Raw genomic sequence first — 17,656 nt, forward strand, 5'->3', positions numbered from 1 at the left:
GAGTTCTTATGTTTCTAGAATTTATAATCCAGTTAATACTATGACCGCTTAAACACTCTTACTTCCTCACTGCCTCAGTGGTAGAGAGAAAGCTGCCCTGCTGGCCATGTTTTGTTTGCCCTACTGAAAAAAAGTTATAGGACTTGTCATAGCGTGGAACTTTTAGGTTTTCTTTAAGCAGTTTATTAATATCTGATAATTTGTTTTAAAAATACTGAGTTTGTTGTTTTATGCAATTAACATGAGGAAAAGTGATGAAAATAGGTCGATGACAAAGTAATAGTTATTAGTGCCCTTTAGACTAATGAAAACAGACATTTAGGAAATCAGTGTATATTTCTCCATTTTCACTGAGCCAAGTATTCCAAAATCAGTTTACTCATCAATGTGGTATTAAATTGAATCAGTATACTCTTTATTCCTCCAATTACTTATATTTTATTGGTAAGAGTAATCTAAACCCTTTTTGATTTGTAAAGAAGAACTTTCTGTCTCCATTTTGTTTGTATTCTGCAAGAGCTTAAGAGATAACCTTCCCTCCAGATGGGCCATGTCTCTAACAAGGATGTAAGATTCGTTTTATTCAAACCATTTCATGTAAATAATTTCTTTTCTTCCTAATTAGGAGCTTATAAGTGCTCTTACTTTTTTAAGACACTGTCCAAATTATAAATTCCTCCTAGGAGCTTATATTTAGTGGTTTTTTTCCCCCTCTATATGGAAGTCATCCCTCTAGTTGAGGGGTCCATTAGATCGTGAAGTATTTCTTTAGACAACTGTATCATAATGGCAAAATCTTACAGTGTTGACTGTGTCAGGCACTGGTCTGAGAACTTTACGTGTATTGATTTATTTAATCCTCATAACATGTATGAAGAGGTGTTAAATATTATTTCTTTTGCAATGAAAGAACTAAGGCACTGAGAAGTAACTTGCCCAAAATCAGTTAGTAACCAGAATTTGAGCCTAAGCAGTCTGGCTCCAGATTTCATGCTCAGCCATAGCGCTCTGTGTGTCTCAGGTCCAGAGACCATGAGAATATGGAATAAATAGACACAATCCCCTGAAGTCGTATTAATCAAAGAATGTTTGGGTCATCTGGTTTGTAAGTATCTTCTATCTTTTCTTTCTCAGCTAGTATACAAGTAATGTGATTGATGATATATGTGTTACTATTTGTTAAATAGATAAGCATCACTTATTGGCTGTTGTTATTCTGACATTGTCTAGAAGAGAAAATGTGTGCAGTCATTCTGTACGCCGATGAATTTTAATTCCTGTTTGGTTAGTGATAGCAAAAGCTTTGACTTTTTTTATTTGCTTATTTACAAACTTTTATGTTTTGCATAAAAATGTGAGATTTCTGATTTAAATTAGCCCAGATTGAATTTTGGAAAATGCGTCATTATATTGTGAAAATAAAATATAGGGATATATTATTTACGAGTCTACCCAATTTCTTTTTTGGATAGGTATTGGTGGATTTATGGTACGGCAAAGAAGTCGAACAGGGCAAGGAAAAACCAAAAGATCTGTGATCAGAAAAGATTCCTCAGGCTCTATTTCTGAGCAGTTACCTAGCAGAGATGATGGTACGATACTGATTTTGTTTGGCTTAAAACCTCTGTCATGATGTCTGTAATTGGAAAAAGATGTCCTAAATAGTGCTGCAGTCACAACCTTATTGCCTCTTCTTGATCAAAGCATTAAGGTTCATATCTGTAGCATTGATAGGAAATAGTTTAAATCCAATAGATTATATTCTTTGAGTTTTGTTTTTGTTTTTTTTTTCCACCCTGTATTCAATATAAACATTTCAGGAATGCAGTCACTTAAACTTACGTAAAGTGCTTTCTGGTTATCTCACAAGAGGCCTTTCTTCCCTTGTTTCTTAGTTACTTGGCATAAAATTTGAAATTTTTCAACTGTGTAGTTGAAAATGACAAAGCACTCCAACAGTCTTTAACAAAACTGTATATTGCTTTAAAAACGCATCTTCCAATTAATATTGTCACTCTCCCTTAAAGCTTAAAAGAAAGCTAAATCTTTGTCAAAGCCATAGCTTTCTATCGATTAAAAATACACTATTCTCTTTTCAGCCAATATGAGAATTGGTTCTGATGAAGACTTTGTAGTCTGTTGGTCATAATCTGTGTTTCATATGTTTTGAATATAGTCTATGTATTCTGAATGATAGAGTGTATGAAGAGAAATGAGATGTGCTCAGCGTGTCTGTCAGTAGAGTTCCTCCTTTACTGGGGATGGAGCTTTGAGCTCAGGTGAATTCCTAAACATGAGAAATTGCTGCACAGTTTAAAAAGGAAACACAGTAATGGTTTTCAAGAAGTTTCTAATATGATAACACGGTAATAATAAGCCCTGATTAAGAAATTTGATGCGTTCAGTGGAACTGCTTTTTCATGGGTTCCATCTCTCTCTCCATTCTGTCCTCTAAATAATTTCTTTAGATTTATCTTTTAGTTTAGTATCTGTGTCTCATCCGAACTAATTCATTGAGTTTTTTATTTTATATACAAGTTTTTCCTTTTCCGAGGTACCTTATTGGTACTTTTAACACTTTCTAGTTTCTCTTTGTAGCGTATTCCTTACATATATTTTCGTGGATCTAACAGATGTAGATAGAATACGAAATGCCCAAAGCCTCTGCGTATCTGATTCTCCTTTTTGTATCTGCTGGCTCTGTCTCCTAGTGCCTCATTTCATTGTGTGTATTGTGAGATGTAGAGATGTGTGTGTGTGTGTGTGTTTAACCATGAGCCCACTTTCTTTGGAACATTCTCTGTTTGAATTTTTTGAGAACTGAATTTTAAAGTGGGTTTTTTCAGAAGATTTTCATTTGTTACTCCCAGGAGGGTGAGGTGCTACCAGGACTACTTTAAACTAAGTTCTTATCTTGAAGTTTTTTGGTCCACCCAAGTTACATGAATTTAGGATTCTTACCCATATTAGAGTTATGCTGAATTTGAATTCTTGGGAAAGATTTTCATTTTCACCTTTCTACCCAGTACCAGATTCCTGACATGACAGTTTTCTTTCTTTGTGGTGATGTGATGGATGGAAGAGATGGGGTGGGCGTATTTCTTGTTAATGAAAGGCGCCACCGGTTAGCCACTCTACTTTGGGAGGGCCTTAAGCTATGTCTTTACTCTGCATACCTCAAAGGCTCTGAAAACTGGAATTCAAGATCACCAGATTTCAGCAAATTTCAAAGATTTTTAATTTAGTTCTTTGCTTACTTCCCTGGTTCCTGCTTTACCTTAAGTTTTGGTCCCTGGGAATTCTTTACTTTCTAGCTAGATTACTGGTACATTTAAAGAGATTTTTTTAAATAAATGTTCATCTAGTATTTTTACTTGTTTTCAGAGGAAGAATCAGTCCACCTGTGTAGTCTGGCAACAGAAATGCCCCCACTGATTTTCAGAAAGGGTGTGCCATTTACTCTACCACTTAGAAGCAGACGAGAGTGTCGGTTTGATTGCTCACTTATCTGCTTTAAGTAGTATACTTGTTTCTTTGCTAATTTTATAGCCCAAAATTTTATTTCCATTTCTGATTGATTTTAAGATCACGTATTTTTCGTTTTCGCGGTCCTGTATTTTCACAGTGCACACAGGTTACAGATACCTCATTTGCAATGAATTCTGTGCTAGGAATTGCTGAACTGAAGAACACTTTAAGACCTTGGATGGATATTCACATTATCCCCTACAAAAAGTTTGTAATCGCTGAATTCCCTTAGCTATTTTCTCTATTCATGAGCATTATCTATTTTCATAATCTTTAACAAATTATTTAGTTTAAAGAATGTTTCTGCTTTGCAAGGAAATACTGATGATTAAGAGAAAACACAATAGGAAACATCTGCTAATACTAAATAGACATGAAATGAATTTTTTATGATACTTTTAAAACTTACTAATAAACTTTGCAGTCTTTTTTTTTTAAAAGCTTGCTTGTTTTTATGGAATTATGTATATGTTGGTAAGCTATAAAATTACCTTGAGTGAATTCATCTGAAAATTTTAAGTGCCACATATTTATAAATGTGACTGTTCTTTTAGGCTGGAGTGAGCAGTTACCAGATACTCTGGTTGACGAATCTGTTTCTGTTACTGAAAGTACAGAAAAAATAAAGAAGAGATACCGAAAACGGAAAAATAAGCTTGAGGAAACCTTCCCTGCCTATCTACAAGTAATATTTTGCTTTACGTTGTATTTTGTAGTTAGTTAAGGAAATGTAATACAGTGAGTTGTGAAAAAATAGATTTGTTTGTGTTAATGTTTTACTTGCTTTTGTTTTGTTTTGTTTTTTCTTTCAAGTTATAAAAATGGAAACCCTAGTGGCGTAGTGCTACGGCTACTAACCAAAAGGCTGGCAGGCAGCTCAAGTCCACCAGGCGCTCCTTGGAAACTCTATGGGGCAGTTCTACTCTGTCCTACAGGGTCACTATGAGTCGGAATCGACTCGATGGCAGTGGGTTTGGTTTGGTGTTTATCATAAAAATGCCATATTTACCTTCCGGAGGATCGTAAAAGTTAACATTTACCTTTTTTGTAGTTTGATACCTTTCAGTAACTTCTTTCTATCACATTTGTTTATTTCTAAGTATTTATACAACATGACAAAGTCTTTTAGTTTTATTTGAGGGTACTTTGGAGTTGGAAAGCTTGTCCTTCCAAACCAGTCTCACCCGTATACTTGCCAACCCAAGTCTTACTGAAATTTGCTTTGCCAATACAAGTTACAGTAGTTATGTTCACTGAATAAAGATGTCTTTTTAGCAGCCACAGTTATAGTCTTAATAATCCTTTACCACTTTTATAGTCCCAATTAGTCAAAGGTTTCAGCCAAATTTTTTTTCCCAAAATATGAGTTACAAAAATATCTCTTAATATAAAGAGATTATGTTTGATAGAGGTCAGCTACATGAATATAGAATTCTTTCTAGTTTATCTTGTAAATATTATGTCACAGAAGAGTTCAATGTTATGTGATATATTGGAAGAACCTAAATCAGAAATAGGATTGATGTTGAACATCTGGCTTAGCAACTAGCTGACCTAGGTTCCTAAGCAAGTTGTCCATCCTTCTGGGCCTCTATTTCTTCTTATGTAAGAAATGAATTAGAACAGAGTATCCTTGAGTGTCCGTCTGAATTTCAGTGTCTGGGACTATTCCTCTGATCTCTCCTTCAATAGAACTGCATATGTTGCTTCAGTTGTATTTTTTTCCCTTAATTTTCCAGTAATCCATTACTAGGTTAATTGGTTTTAAAATACATTTCCTTTCAATTAACATACATCTTCCTCAGTTTTCTTTTTTAGTAATTAACCTGTTGCCATCGAGTCGATTCCAACTCATAGCAACCCTATGGGACAGAGTAGGACTGCCCCATAAGGTTTCCAAGGAGCAGCTAGTGGATTCAAACTGCAGACCTTTTGGTTGGCAGCTAAGCTCTTAACCATTGTGTCACCAGGGCTCCTTTTTAGTAATCAGGAGTATAAAAATCAAGCACTCATTTGAGTAAAAAGTCTGCTGTATTTAATAAACGAAAATTTTGAGCATATGGTAATATTTATGTAGATTTTATTAGATTGTTGCTGTTGTTGTGTGCCATCGAGTCAATTCTGACTCACAGTGACCTTATAGGACAGAGTAGAACTGCCACAAGTAGTCTATAAATATTAATAATATTTTTGAAGCTTTAGTTTTGCTTCTAATATGAATTAAGTTTGTAAATCTAGTAAGTTTAATTTTAATTGTAGCCAAATCTACTGAAATTGTTGAAATATTGCATTTGCTAGAAACACGTTTCATGTAATTGTGTGACTTTATTTGCATAATTTTATTTGTCAGTAGTAAAGCTACAAAAAATTTTAAATAAGGCAAATCTTTTATACAAAAAAATTTGACAGGATCTTTCTGTATTTATTAATAATCATTACTGTTAAGTACAAAGCTTTTCTAATGTCTATTTAGAATTTTATAATGAAGTTAATGATTTTCATATGTGCTTATCTTTGTTTAGGAAGCTTTTTTTGGAAAAGATCTTCTAGATACAAGTAGACAATACAAGCTGGGTTTAGATAATTTATCAGAAGATCCAGCTCAACTTTCATGTAAAACAAACATGAACACGAATTTCTTGGATCCTTCCTTAGATCCACTGCTTCCTTCATCCTCAACTCCAGCAAAACCTGCGACTCAAGGTATTTGGAATAATTCACAAGAAATCAGTCTTCCTTTAAACTAAACCTTTGAAATGCTTTAGTTTGTCCTTATTTGCTTTTTTATGTTCAACTTTACAGAAGCATAAATTTTTAAGTACAAAGTTCTATACAGTTTGGCAAATTAATTTACTTTGTTATTACCACTAAAATGAGGGGTCATGAAGGAAAATGTACAGTTTATCCTTTGCTGTGGGCAAGGTACCAGGGGTATAACTTAGCCATAGTTGGTGAGTCGTCATCAATAATCTGTGACTGACATAATATAGATTTTTATTTATTATACAGCCCAAAGAAATTCAGGATAGAAGAAAAGAAAATACTGTGGTGGGAAACTGGCTAACAGACTGTTAATGCGGTGAAATATATAGATCATGTTTTATCAGCCTCGACGCTCTTGAGGGTTTGGGCTGGATAAGTCTTTGTTGTAGGAGGAAGTCCATCCAGTGCATCTCTGGCCTCATGACAATTCGAAAATGTCTCCAGTCATTGCCCAATGCTCCTCAGGTATAATCACCCCCTGTCGAGAACCACTGCCCTAGATACATAGTGAACATGGGTTCTATTTAGGATCAGGGAAAGATGCGAAAACTTAGATATGTTTGTAAAGTAATACTACTGCAAACAGGACTCTAGGGATTTAACTAGATGGAAATGGAAAAATTGTAAACTCAGTTTTTTTCCCACCACTTGTAGGTTTTATGGTGCCATTAATGTTCTTCTGACAATCTCCCCGTTTACTGTTGATTGCATTTATTACTTAAAAATTCATTTTAAAACTTATTTTAGAAAACAATTTTAAGGCAACCTTCCGTGGAAAATTTTACTTGTAATGTATTAAGTAGTTTCAGTCTCACTAACTTGGCATTATCTGGAGTTAATTACTTGGCGTGCGTAGACGCCATCTATCCCCTCACATGCATACACACGCACATCCAGCCATCTTTGCCTCACTGTCGGTGGTTAGGAAATTAAAACACTCAACTAACAGCCAAGTGTTGTTTGTTCAGTCTTCAGCAAATCATTCGACCTTAATTCTGTTGTTTTAGGCACTTACCTGCTCTTATCCACATCAATATGTTGTTAAAATAATGTACAATGAAAGATCTCTGGCCCCTTTGTAAGAGATCTTATAAAAATCATGACTCGTCATTTATAGAAGCTATTTGCACTTGAGTTTTTGTATGGAAGAGAACTGAAACTGGACAAAAACATACTGTGATTGAAAAAAAAAGACACTGATAGTTATTTTTGTTCCCTTTTCCATTATTTGAAGTCACTTTTTCCACAGAGTTCCTGAAGAGAATGGTTTATCTATAAAGCCCAAAGTTGGAGGACTAGAATAATACCCGTTTCAAAACCTGAATTTAATGTAATGCTCTTTGCAGTTGAACTACTCATTTGCCTTTATAAGGGGAAATAAACAAGTAAAGGTTTTTTTAGGCTTTTTTTTTTTTTTTTTTACCCTTTCATTTGATATGGTCCTTTACATCAATTTTAATAATTTGTTGATAAGATATAAAATGTCTTAAACCCTGGTCATGTAGTGGTTAAGTGCTGTGGCTGCTTCCCAAAGGCTCGGCAGTTTGAATCCACCAGGCACTCCTTGGAAACTCTGTGGGGCAGTTCTACTCTGTCTTACAGGGTCGCTATGAGTCAGAATCGACTCGATGGCAACGGGTTTAGTTTTTTTGGGTTCTTCAGGTAGATCAAGCTTTTTAGACGTAACTTTTTTTTTAATGTTAGCTACATTGTGCAGTATAATTCCTTTGGTTTCAAAACACACACATGATGAGCCCTGAAAGAAATACCCAGAATTCTTTTCTTTCAAATAGATTACATTAGAGAATACATTATCGAAGTAATTTTGTTTCTCTAAAAAATTTCTATTTGGGTACATAAGCTTACATTAGCTATCAGTTTGAAAAGTCATAATGTTTTTACGTATGAACTCTATCTGAGCAATAAACTTTTTAATGGAACAAGACTCTTTGTGTTTCACCGAGATATTTAACCTAGGATTAAGCTTATGTCCTTTCTTTTATATAAAAATATACTCGAGATGGATTAAAAATTTCAGATGTTCTTTAATTGAATGAGTAATATATTTACTAACACCCAAAAAACAAACCAAACCCAGTGCTGTCAAGTCGATTCTGACTCACAGCGACCCTACAGGACAGAGTAGAACTGCCCCACAGAGTTTCCAAGGAGCGCCTGGCGGATTCGAACTGCCAACCCTTTGGTTAGCAGCCATAGCACTTAACCACTACGCCACCAGGGTTTCCATATTTACTAAAGCTAGCCTAAATAAGAGTTCCCGTCTTTTCCTACTTAATTAGGCCAGAAAACCTTGGAGTCCTCCATGACTTGTCATTCTCTTACATTCCAAATATAACCCATCCACAAATTTGTCTCTGCCTTCAAAATACACCCCAAAGCCAGCCACTTGTTACCTCCCCTTTCCTGCCACCGTGTACAGGTGGTCATCCCCATGCCCTTAGACTGCAGCAGCAGCCTCCTAAGGGTCTGCAGTCGTGCCCACTCTCACATCCCTGCTGCCAGGTGTGTTCTGCACATGCCAGCCACTGCGTTCCCTCTGCATGTCAATCATACCATCCCGTAGTGCTCAGCCTCCCCCTCAGTGGCATCCCGTTACACTTTAGAATAAAGCCCATGGCTTCACCAAAACCTGTAAAACCGTACAATATCTTGCTCTAGCTGCCTCTCTTATTTCCTGCCACTCTCCTCCTTTATTAGTGCAACCACACTGGCCTCCTGTGTTGGCAAAGCCCTTCTGCCCTAGGGACTTTACACCATCTGTTCCTTTGCCTGGATGGTGTTCTCTCCTTCTCTCTGCATCTTAATGCCCTCACTTCATTTAGATTATTGCTCAGTGGCCTTCTCAAAAAGGTTTTCCCTGACCATCTTATCTATAATATAGCATCTCCATAACTTAAGCTGCTTTTTTCATTTTATATTTTTTAATAACACTTATCCTGATGCCACTTACGTACTGTCTAACTTCCTCTGAGAGAGTAAGCTTTGTGACAGCAAGCACTTGATTTTAGTCACTTCTGTATTCCCAGTGGCTGGAACAGTGCCTGATACATAAACCTTGGACATAGCTCTATGGATGTTCAAATTTTTTAAACAAGTAACTGAGTGAGTAATTAGTATGAAGAGCATCACTGGCATTAAGCATCTAGCTAGATGGTACCTGGCTTATACTTTACAGTGAATTTCTAAGTAATGGTCTGTCGTTCATATTTTATTTACCTTCTCCTACTGTGTTTTTTTCCTAGTTGTCATTTTTAGAGATGCTACTTTCTTAATTTTTTTCTTCCTTTGTTTCTTTATTATTTCTTGTATTGTTTACAAGTCTTTATTTTAAATTTTATTGCCAATGTGCACTAGCCAGAAAACAGAAATCATCTCAGTTTTTAATAAGCTTCTGTATTCAAAACATTGGAGTGCCTTTGCTATGGAAAATTCCTGATTTTAAAATAAAGAATCACTGTCTTTTATACCATAGGTGTTTAGTAAATGGTTGAGTGAGTGAGGGTCTTTCAAAACTTAATGTCTAAGAAAATATTATAACTTTTTAAAAAATACTATATATAGGTACTGCTGATGACCCATTAGCTGACCTCTCAGAAGTATTAAACACAGACGATGACATCCTTGGAATAATTTCAGATGACCTAGCAAAATCAGTTGACCATTCTGGTATGTATGAGTACTATCTGCCTGATTTCTGTTTTATGATGTGAGTGAGAGGTGTGTGGAACAAGTTTATTTTTTTGCCTCTTTCCCGATTCCTGAAGCACTCACTGGCTTTGTCAGAAAACTCAGCATTTCATTTGGTCCACCTTGATTTTTCTGCCTTAGAAGGGGGAAATAGCAAGTTAGTTAATTTCTGTTGTCTTTCTGATTGCATCATATTTAAGGCATATAGCCTTATATTCTTCCTGTATCTTGATTCTTCTTTTGTTTGCATTTCCCCTCACTTCCTGCCCCTGTGGTAATCATCCATTTTATTTGGTTTGGGTCTTGTAGGTCTTGATTTATGCACTTTCCAGGTTGAGAGCTCACCTTTTCCATTTGGTAAGAAACTGAGCAATGGATGACCACTGACTAGAAGTAGCCTTCATTTCTATAGTGGTTTCAGCTGAAACAGCCTCTAGGCGCATGCATGTGTGTTAGTAGTGCTACTTTGTCACTAATCCATACTTGGCTTTTCCCATGTTGTGTGTGGCTAAAGCATAGGACAGCTCTACTGTGCTTTGGATGACTTTTTCCATAGTTTTATTTATTCGTTTATTTTTAATGACTAGTTCTATTCTTGCTAATATGTAATTTTTCATATTACCCAAATGTTATGTAGCGTTTGTTCCTAATATGAGATCAAATAAGAGCAGGCGGAATTTTTACTTTTTTAATAGTAATAACATTCAGAAAGCATGAAAAAAAGTGGGCAATAAGCCACTTTTACTAAACGTGACTCTTGCGTAAAATACCAATTCGTATGAGCTAAAGCATGTTATGATATTATATATATAGCCTTGTTTTGTGACTACAGAATATTTTAAAAATACAGTCTGTAATTGAAATTGTTCACAAAGAATGATTGTTATTAAACATTAGAGGTTTAGAGCTTTTTGTTAATTTATGTGAAACATCCTTCCTGTTTCGCATATTGTATATGAGAGTTGAACTGTACGTTTCCAAGTTGAAGCAAATATTTGTATATTGATGTCTTAAAACCAAACCCAAATCTAAATCATATGGTGCTTATTTTTTGTGGAAATTAGCAATAATTTAAAATCAGATGTGTTCTTGTGTTACTCAGGAAATATATTTACTTCGATTAAAATACAACTTTTAAGTAGCACTTATGTTTACATTGTGCCAAGTTTTTAACAGTTGGCTGTCTAGTCTGATGGAATCCTGATTAATTCTGGAGTATAGACTTTCCATTGCTCTTTTTTTACCGTATTGTTGTATATTAATTAATGTTGGTAAACAGTTTTATGTCTTTTGCTTGAGTGTTCTGAGTTCACTCTTTAATCTGTTTACCTCACTCCTTTAGCTGGAATAGATATTGGCCACGTCGCTGATGACCCTTCTTCTCTGCCTCAGCCAAGTGTCAGTCAGAATTCACGACCACTAAGTGAAGAGCAACTAGATGGAATCCTCAGTCCTGAACTAGACAAAATGGTCACAGATGGTAAAATATTTGCCCTACATCTAGGCTTTCTAAAACACATGAGTAAATATGATTTTCAAAGATTTCTGCATGCTTATTTATAATTTATCTTCTATTCTTATAATTTCTATATCAATTAGTTGCTATTTTATATATTATATTTAAATGATAGTTGTTAATATTTCTATTTCTTTATTTTAATTCTAGGAGCAATTCTTGGAAAGTTATATAAAATTCCAGGTATGCTCATTCTGAATTTTTAGCTTATGAAAATGGCATTCCCTATAATGTGGCCTCGATAGTCTTTCAGTCTTATTACTATTATTATTTTGTCTTACAGAGCTTGGAGGAAAGGATGTTGAGGACTTGTTTACTGCTGTGCTTAGTCCTGCGACCACTCAGCCAGCTCCATTACCACAGCCCCCACCCCCATCACAGCTGTTGCCAATACACAATCAAGGTATGTTACGAAGAGAAAAAGTTTATCAAATATGGTTCTGTGTAATTTCATATACACGTATGTGTGTCTCTGTGTATGTATATAATTTCACATATACGTATGTGGAGCCCTGGTGGTGCGGTGGTTAAGAGCTACGGCTGCTAACCAAAAAGGTCAACAGTTTGAATCCACCAGCTGCTCCTTGGAAATCCTATAGGGCTGTTCTACTCTGTCTTATAGGGTCACTATGAGTCGGAATCGACTCGGTAACAAGTTTGGTTTATATATGCATGTAGGAGTCCCTGGGTGGTGCAAATGGTTAAGCACTCAACTGCTAGCCGAAAGGTTGGTGGTTTGAACACACCCAGAGGCTCTTCGGAAGACAAAAATGGTGATTTGCTTCTGAAAGACCACAACCTTGAAAACCCTGTGAAGCAGTTCTGCTGTGCGTACGGGAGTCGCCATGAGTCAAAATCAACTTGACAGCAACTAACAACGACACTATGTACATAAGTATGTGCCTGGTTGCTACAAATAGTTAAGTACTCAGCTGCTAATTGAAAAGTTGACAGTTTAAATCCACCCAGAGTTGCCTCAAGGAAAGGCCTGGCAATCTACTTCCAAAAATCAAGCCACTGAAAACCTTATTGATTATAAATACAAGGTGTTAAGTGTAATATTTATGGTAACCACTAAGAAAATATCTAAAAAACATACGTAAAAGGAAAGGAGAAGGTGGGACCAAATGGCTCACTATAATAAACCAACAAAACACAAAGCAAGCAGTAGTAAAGGAAAAAGATAAAGAAGGCTTAAAACACAAAAAACAACAAAATAGAAAAGTGAGTCACTTTTTATCAGTAATTGCAATGAATGTAAATGGACTAAATGCTCCAATCAAAAGAGAGTGGTAGAATAGATTTAAAAAAAAAATCCAATTGTGTGCTGTTTATAAGAGGCACACCTTAGACCCGAGGACATAAATAGGTTGGAAGTGAAAGGATGGGGAAAAAAAATGACACTATAAATCAGACAGACTTAACAGACATGTATATAAGCACTCCACCTAACAACAGCACAATTTACGTTCTACTCCAGCGCACATGAATCATTCTCCAGGATAGACCACGTGTTAGGTCACAAAGCAAGTTTTGATAAGTTTAAAAAGATTACGTTGTCAAAGAGTGATACTGCATACTTTGTTTAAGCAAAAGCAAAGAGTTTTATTGAAGGCAAAATACAGTTTAAACTGGGGAAGTGCATAGTCCACAAAGTGAAACCACAGTGCTTCAAGGTGGTACAGTTACAAAAGCATATTTATATGGTAAAATCGAGAACTAACAGTACATCCCCAGACCTTCTGTTAGCCCGAGACAAAAACCATTCCCAAAGCCAACTCTTCAGACAGGGTTTGGATGGACTGTGGGATAGAGAATGATAGTGCTGAGGAGTGAGCTTCTTGGATCATGTAGACACATGAGACTGTGTGGGCAGCTCCTGTCTGGAGGGGAGATGAGAGGGCAGAGGGGATTAGAAGCTGGCCGAATGGACACGAAAAGAGAGAGTGGAGAGAAGGAGTGTGCTGTCTCATAAAGGGTAGAGCAACTAGGAATATATAGCAAGGTGTGTACAAATTTTTGTATGAGAGACTGACTTGATTTGTAAACTTTCACTTAAAGCACGATAAAAATTAAAATAAATAAATAAATAAATAAAAGATCGATACAAAATTCCTGATAGGTGAATGGTGATTCAGGGAAGTGAGGGGCAGGATATCTGAAGTGGGGATCTTAACATGATGGGTTTAAAGAGTCTTTGTTGATTAGTTACTACTTGGTGATGTGTGTGCTTTGTTGATTAGTTATACTTGGTGATGTGTGTGCTTCATTGAATAGTTATACTTGGTGATATGTGCTACTTGGTGACTATAGGGGTTTTACGTGGTAGGGAGAGTGAAAAGACAATTGCAAAACTTTCCTTTCTGGGAACATAGTGGGTAGACAGACTGTTTGTATCGGAGCTCCTTGGGAAGAAGCTGACAACATCCTAGGTCGATTACAAAAAAAACATTGCCTTACTTACAAGGTAAAGTGTATAAAGTTTACAGGTTAACAGAAACAGTAAGTTATTGATTCTAAGTATGAGCTAGCAGTCCTCACCATCAAGCATCCCAAAATTTAGGACTTTAACAAAATCACACAAAATATTTTCCCTGACCACAACTGAGTTAAGTTAGAAATTAATAAAAGTAAAAATCCTGGAAAAGACACAAACATATAGAAATTAAACACCACACTATCAGACCATCACTGGGTCAAGGAAGATAACTAAAGAGAAATCACAGATTTCTTAGAGTCAAATGAAAATGAAAGCACAACATACTAAAACGTACGGAATGCAGCAAAGGCAGTACTCAAACAGAAACTGCTAGCAATAGGTGCCTACATGAAAAAACAAGAAATACCTCAAATCAACAGCCTAAGCTGACAACTCCAGAAACTTCAAAATGAAGAACAACCTAAGCCTAAACCTACCAGAAGAAAGGAAGTAACAAAGATCAGAGCAAAAATAAAAACAGGAAAATAGTATAATCAACAAATCTAGAAGTTGTTCTTTTGAAAAGATGAGTAACGTTGACAAATCTTTAGCTAGACTGACCGAAAAAAGAAAAATTTTGATGCAAATAACCAAAATAAGAAATGAAAGAGGAGATACTACAACTGACCTGATAGAAATAAAGAGAATTATGACAATATTATGAACAGCTGTATGGCAAAAAACTACATCATCTAAATGAAATAGACAAATTCTTAGAAGCACACAATCTACCCAAACTGAACTCAAGAGGAAATAGAAAGTCTCCACAGACCCATAACAAGTGAAGAGATTGAGTCAGTGATCAAAAACCTTCTAACAAAAAAAGTTCTGGACCAGATGACTTCACTGCAGAATTCTACCGAGCATTTAGAGAAGAATTGGCACCAACCCTCTTTAAAGATAGATAAGGAAGGAATATTCCCTAATTCATTCTATAAACAAACATAACCCTGATACCAAAACCACATAAAGATACCACAAGAAAAACTACAGGCTAATCCCTTATGAAAATAGATGTAAAACCTCAACAAAAAACTAGAAAACAGAATCCAAAAGCATTTTAAAAGAGCCATACACCATGACCAAGTAGGATTTATACCAGGAATGCAGGGATGATTTGACATTAGAAAACCAGTCACACCACATCAATAGTACAAAGAAAAAAACCACATGATCATCTCTGTGAATGCAGAAAAAGCATTTGATAAAACCCAACGCCCTTTGTTGATGAAAACACTCAGGAAAATTGGAATAGAAAAGATGTTCATCAGTATGATTCAGGGCATGTTTGAACAGCCAACATCATACTTAATGGAGAAGGATTGAGAGCTTCCTCCATGAAATTGGAAATAAGACAAGGTTACCTGCTCTCACACTCTGGTGACACGGTGGTTAAGAGCTCAGCTCCTAATCAAAAGGTCGGCAGCTCAAATCCACCAGCTGCTCCTGGGAAACCCTATGGAGCAGTTCTCCTCTGTCCTAGAGGATTGCTATGAGTCAGAATTGACTCAATGGCAACAGGTTTGGTTTTGGACCTGGTCTTACCACTTATTCAGTATTATATTAGAAATCCTTACAAGATCAGTAAAGACAAGAAAAAGAAATAAAAAGTATCTGTCTTAGGCTGAGTTCTCTAGAGAAGCAAAACCAGTGAAGCATATTCTTGAGACTTGAGGCAGCAGCCTACCGTCTTATTTGCTGATCTTGGATTTGTCAGCCTTTGTAGCCTGTGAACAACCGGCAGTCTGACCTGTAGATCTTGGGCTCATCAGTCTCCACAGCTGCTTGAGTCAGGAGAAGCCTCCAGCCTGATGTCTGACCCACAGACTTAGGACTTGCCAGCCTGTACAACTGTGTGAGCCATTTCCTTGAGATAAATCTCTCTCTAGAGAGAGAGAGAGAGAAAATCCCGAAGAGTCCAGAAGAAAACGTCTAAAACTAATAAAAAAAAAAAAAAAAAAATTTAGCAAAGTTGAAGGTTACCAAACAAAAATCAGTCGGATTTCTATACGCCAGCAATGAGAAATCCGAAAGGGAAATAAGGGAAACAATTCCATTTAAATTAGCATCTAAGAGAATAAAATACCTAGGAATAAATCTAACCAAGGATGAGAAACACTTACACAATGAAAATTTTAGAACACTGCTGAAAGAGATGAAAGAATATTTAAATAAATGGAGAGCTGTTCCATGTTCAGGAATTGAAAAACTTAATATTGTTAAGATGTCAGTATTACCCAAAGTGATCTATAGATTCAGCACAATTCTGACCAAAATTCCAACAGCCTTCCTTACAGAAATGGAAAAATCAATCCTCAGCTTTACATGGCATGTCAAGAGGCCCTGAATAGCTAAAGCAATGTTGAAAGAGAAGAGCAAAGTAGGTCTCACACTTGCTAATTTTAAAACCTATCATAGCTACAGTAATCAAAACAGCCTGGTCCTGGTATAACAATAAACACATAGGCCAATGAATAGAATTAAGAGTCCAGTAATATACCCACAATCTATGGTCAGTTGGTTTTTGACAAGAACACTGAGTGCACTCAATGGGAAAAGAAGAGTCTCTTCAATAAACTACGCTGTGAAAATTGGATTTCCACACACAGAAAAATGAAACAGGATCCGTACCTCACACCATGCACGAAAACAAATTAAAAATGGATTAAGGACCTAAATGTGCAATCAACTACCCTAAAGTTCTTAGAAGAAAATGCAGTTGACAGTGGTGTCGGGCCTAGGTCTTAAGAATGGATTATTTAATATAATAACAGAATCACACACAGAATATAACACCATAAATTAATGGGCTCTCATAAAAATTAAAATTTTCTGTTCATTCAAAGACTTTACCAAAACAGTGAAAAGACAAGCTACCGACTGGAAGAACATCTTTGGAAACCATAGAGCTGATAAAAATCTAATAACCAAAATATATCAAAACTACAAAAAATTAACAACAAAAAGACAAATAACCCAGTCATAAAATAGGCAAAAGACTTCAATAGACGTTTCACCAAAGAGGACATTCAGATGGCCACCAATCACATGAAAAGATGCTCAGTGTCATTAGCTATCAGAGAGATGCAATTAAAACCACAGTGAGATACCGTTTCACTCCCACTGGAATAACTTAGATTCCAACAAGACTCCGGCTCATTGTGACCGTATTTGACAGAGTAGAACTGCCCCGTAGCATTTCCAAGGAATGGCTAATGGATTGTAGCTGCTGACGTTTGGTTAGCAGCCAAACTCTTAACCACTATGCCACCAGGGCTCCACTATGATAGCTGAGATTTAAAAAAAAAAAACGCAGGTGTTGGCAAGGATGTGGGGAAATTGGAACCCTTATTCGTTGGTGCTGGGAACGCGAAATGGTACAGCCGTCGTGGAAAACAGCATGGTGGTTCCTCTAAAAACTAAAAATAGAGCTATCATATGACCCTGCAATTCCACTCTTAGGTATATACCCAAAACACTTGAAAGCAGAGACTCACAGTATTCATTGCAGCACTATTCACAATAGCCAACAGGTGGAGACAGCCTAAATGCCCATCAAATGAATAAGTAACAAAATGTGGTACTTACATACAATGGAATGCTACTCAGCCAGTAAGAGAAACGAAGTCTTGATAGTTGCAGCAATATGGGTGGAGCTTAAA

General features: G+C 36.2%; 1 protein-coding gene across 12 annotated transcripts in view; it reads left to right on the forward strand.

Moving 5' to 3' along the window:
• Positions 1-17,656, forward strand: part of KMT2C (lysine methyltransferase 2C) — a 397,882-nt gene that overhangs the window by 285,597 nt on the left and 94,629 nt on the right. For all 12 annotated transcript variants that reach the window (XM_049863292.1, XM_049863298.1, XM_049863302.1 and 9 more), the window contains 7 exons: positions 1,473-1,592; positions 4,083-4,213; positions 6,051-6,231; positions 9,874-9,978; positions 11,342-11,479; positions 11,666-11,698; positions 11,799-11,918. In XM_049863292.1, coding sequence (XP_049719249.1) covers positions 1,473-1,592; positions 4,083-4,213; positions 6,051-6,231; positions 9,874-9,978; positions 11,342-11,479; positions 11,666-11,698; positions 11,799-11,918 — 828 coding nt within the window. The remainder of the gene's footprint in view (positions 1-1,472; positions 1,593-4,082; positions 4,214-6,050; positions 6,232-9,873; positions 9,979-11,341; positions 11,480-11,665; positions 11,699-11,798; positions 11,919-17,656) is intronic.

Source organism: Elephas maximus, chromosome 20 (assembly GCF_024166365.1).
Source record: "Elephas maximus indicus isolate mEleMax1 chromosome 20, mEleMax1 primary haplotype, whole genome shotgun sequence".
NCBI lineage: Eukaryota > Metazoa > Chordata > Mammalia > Proboscidea > Elephantidae > Elephas > Elephas maximus.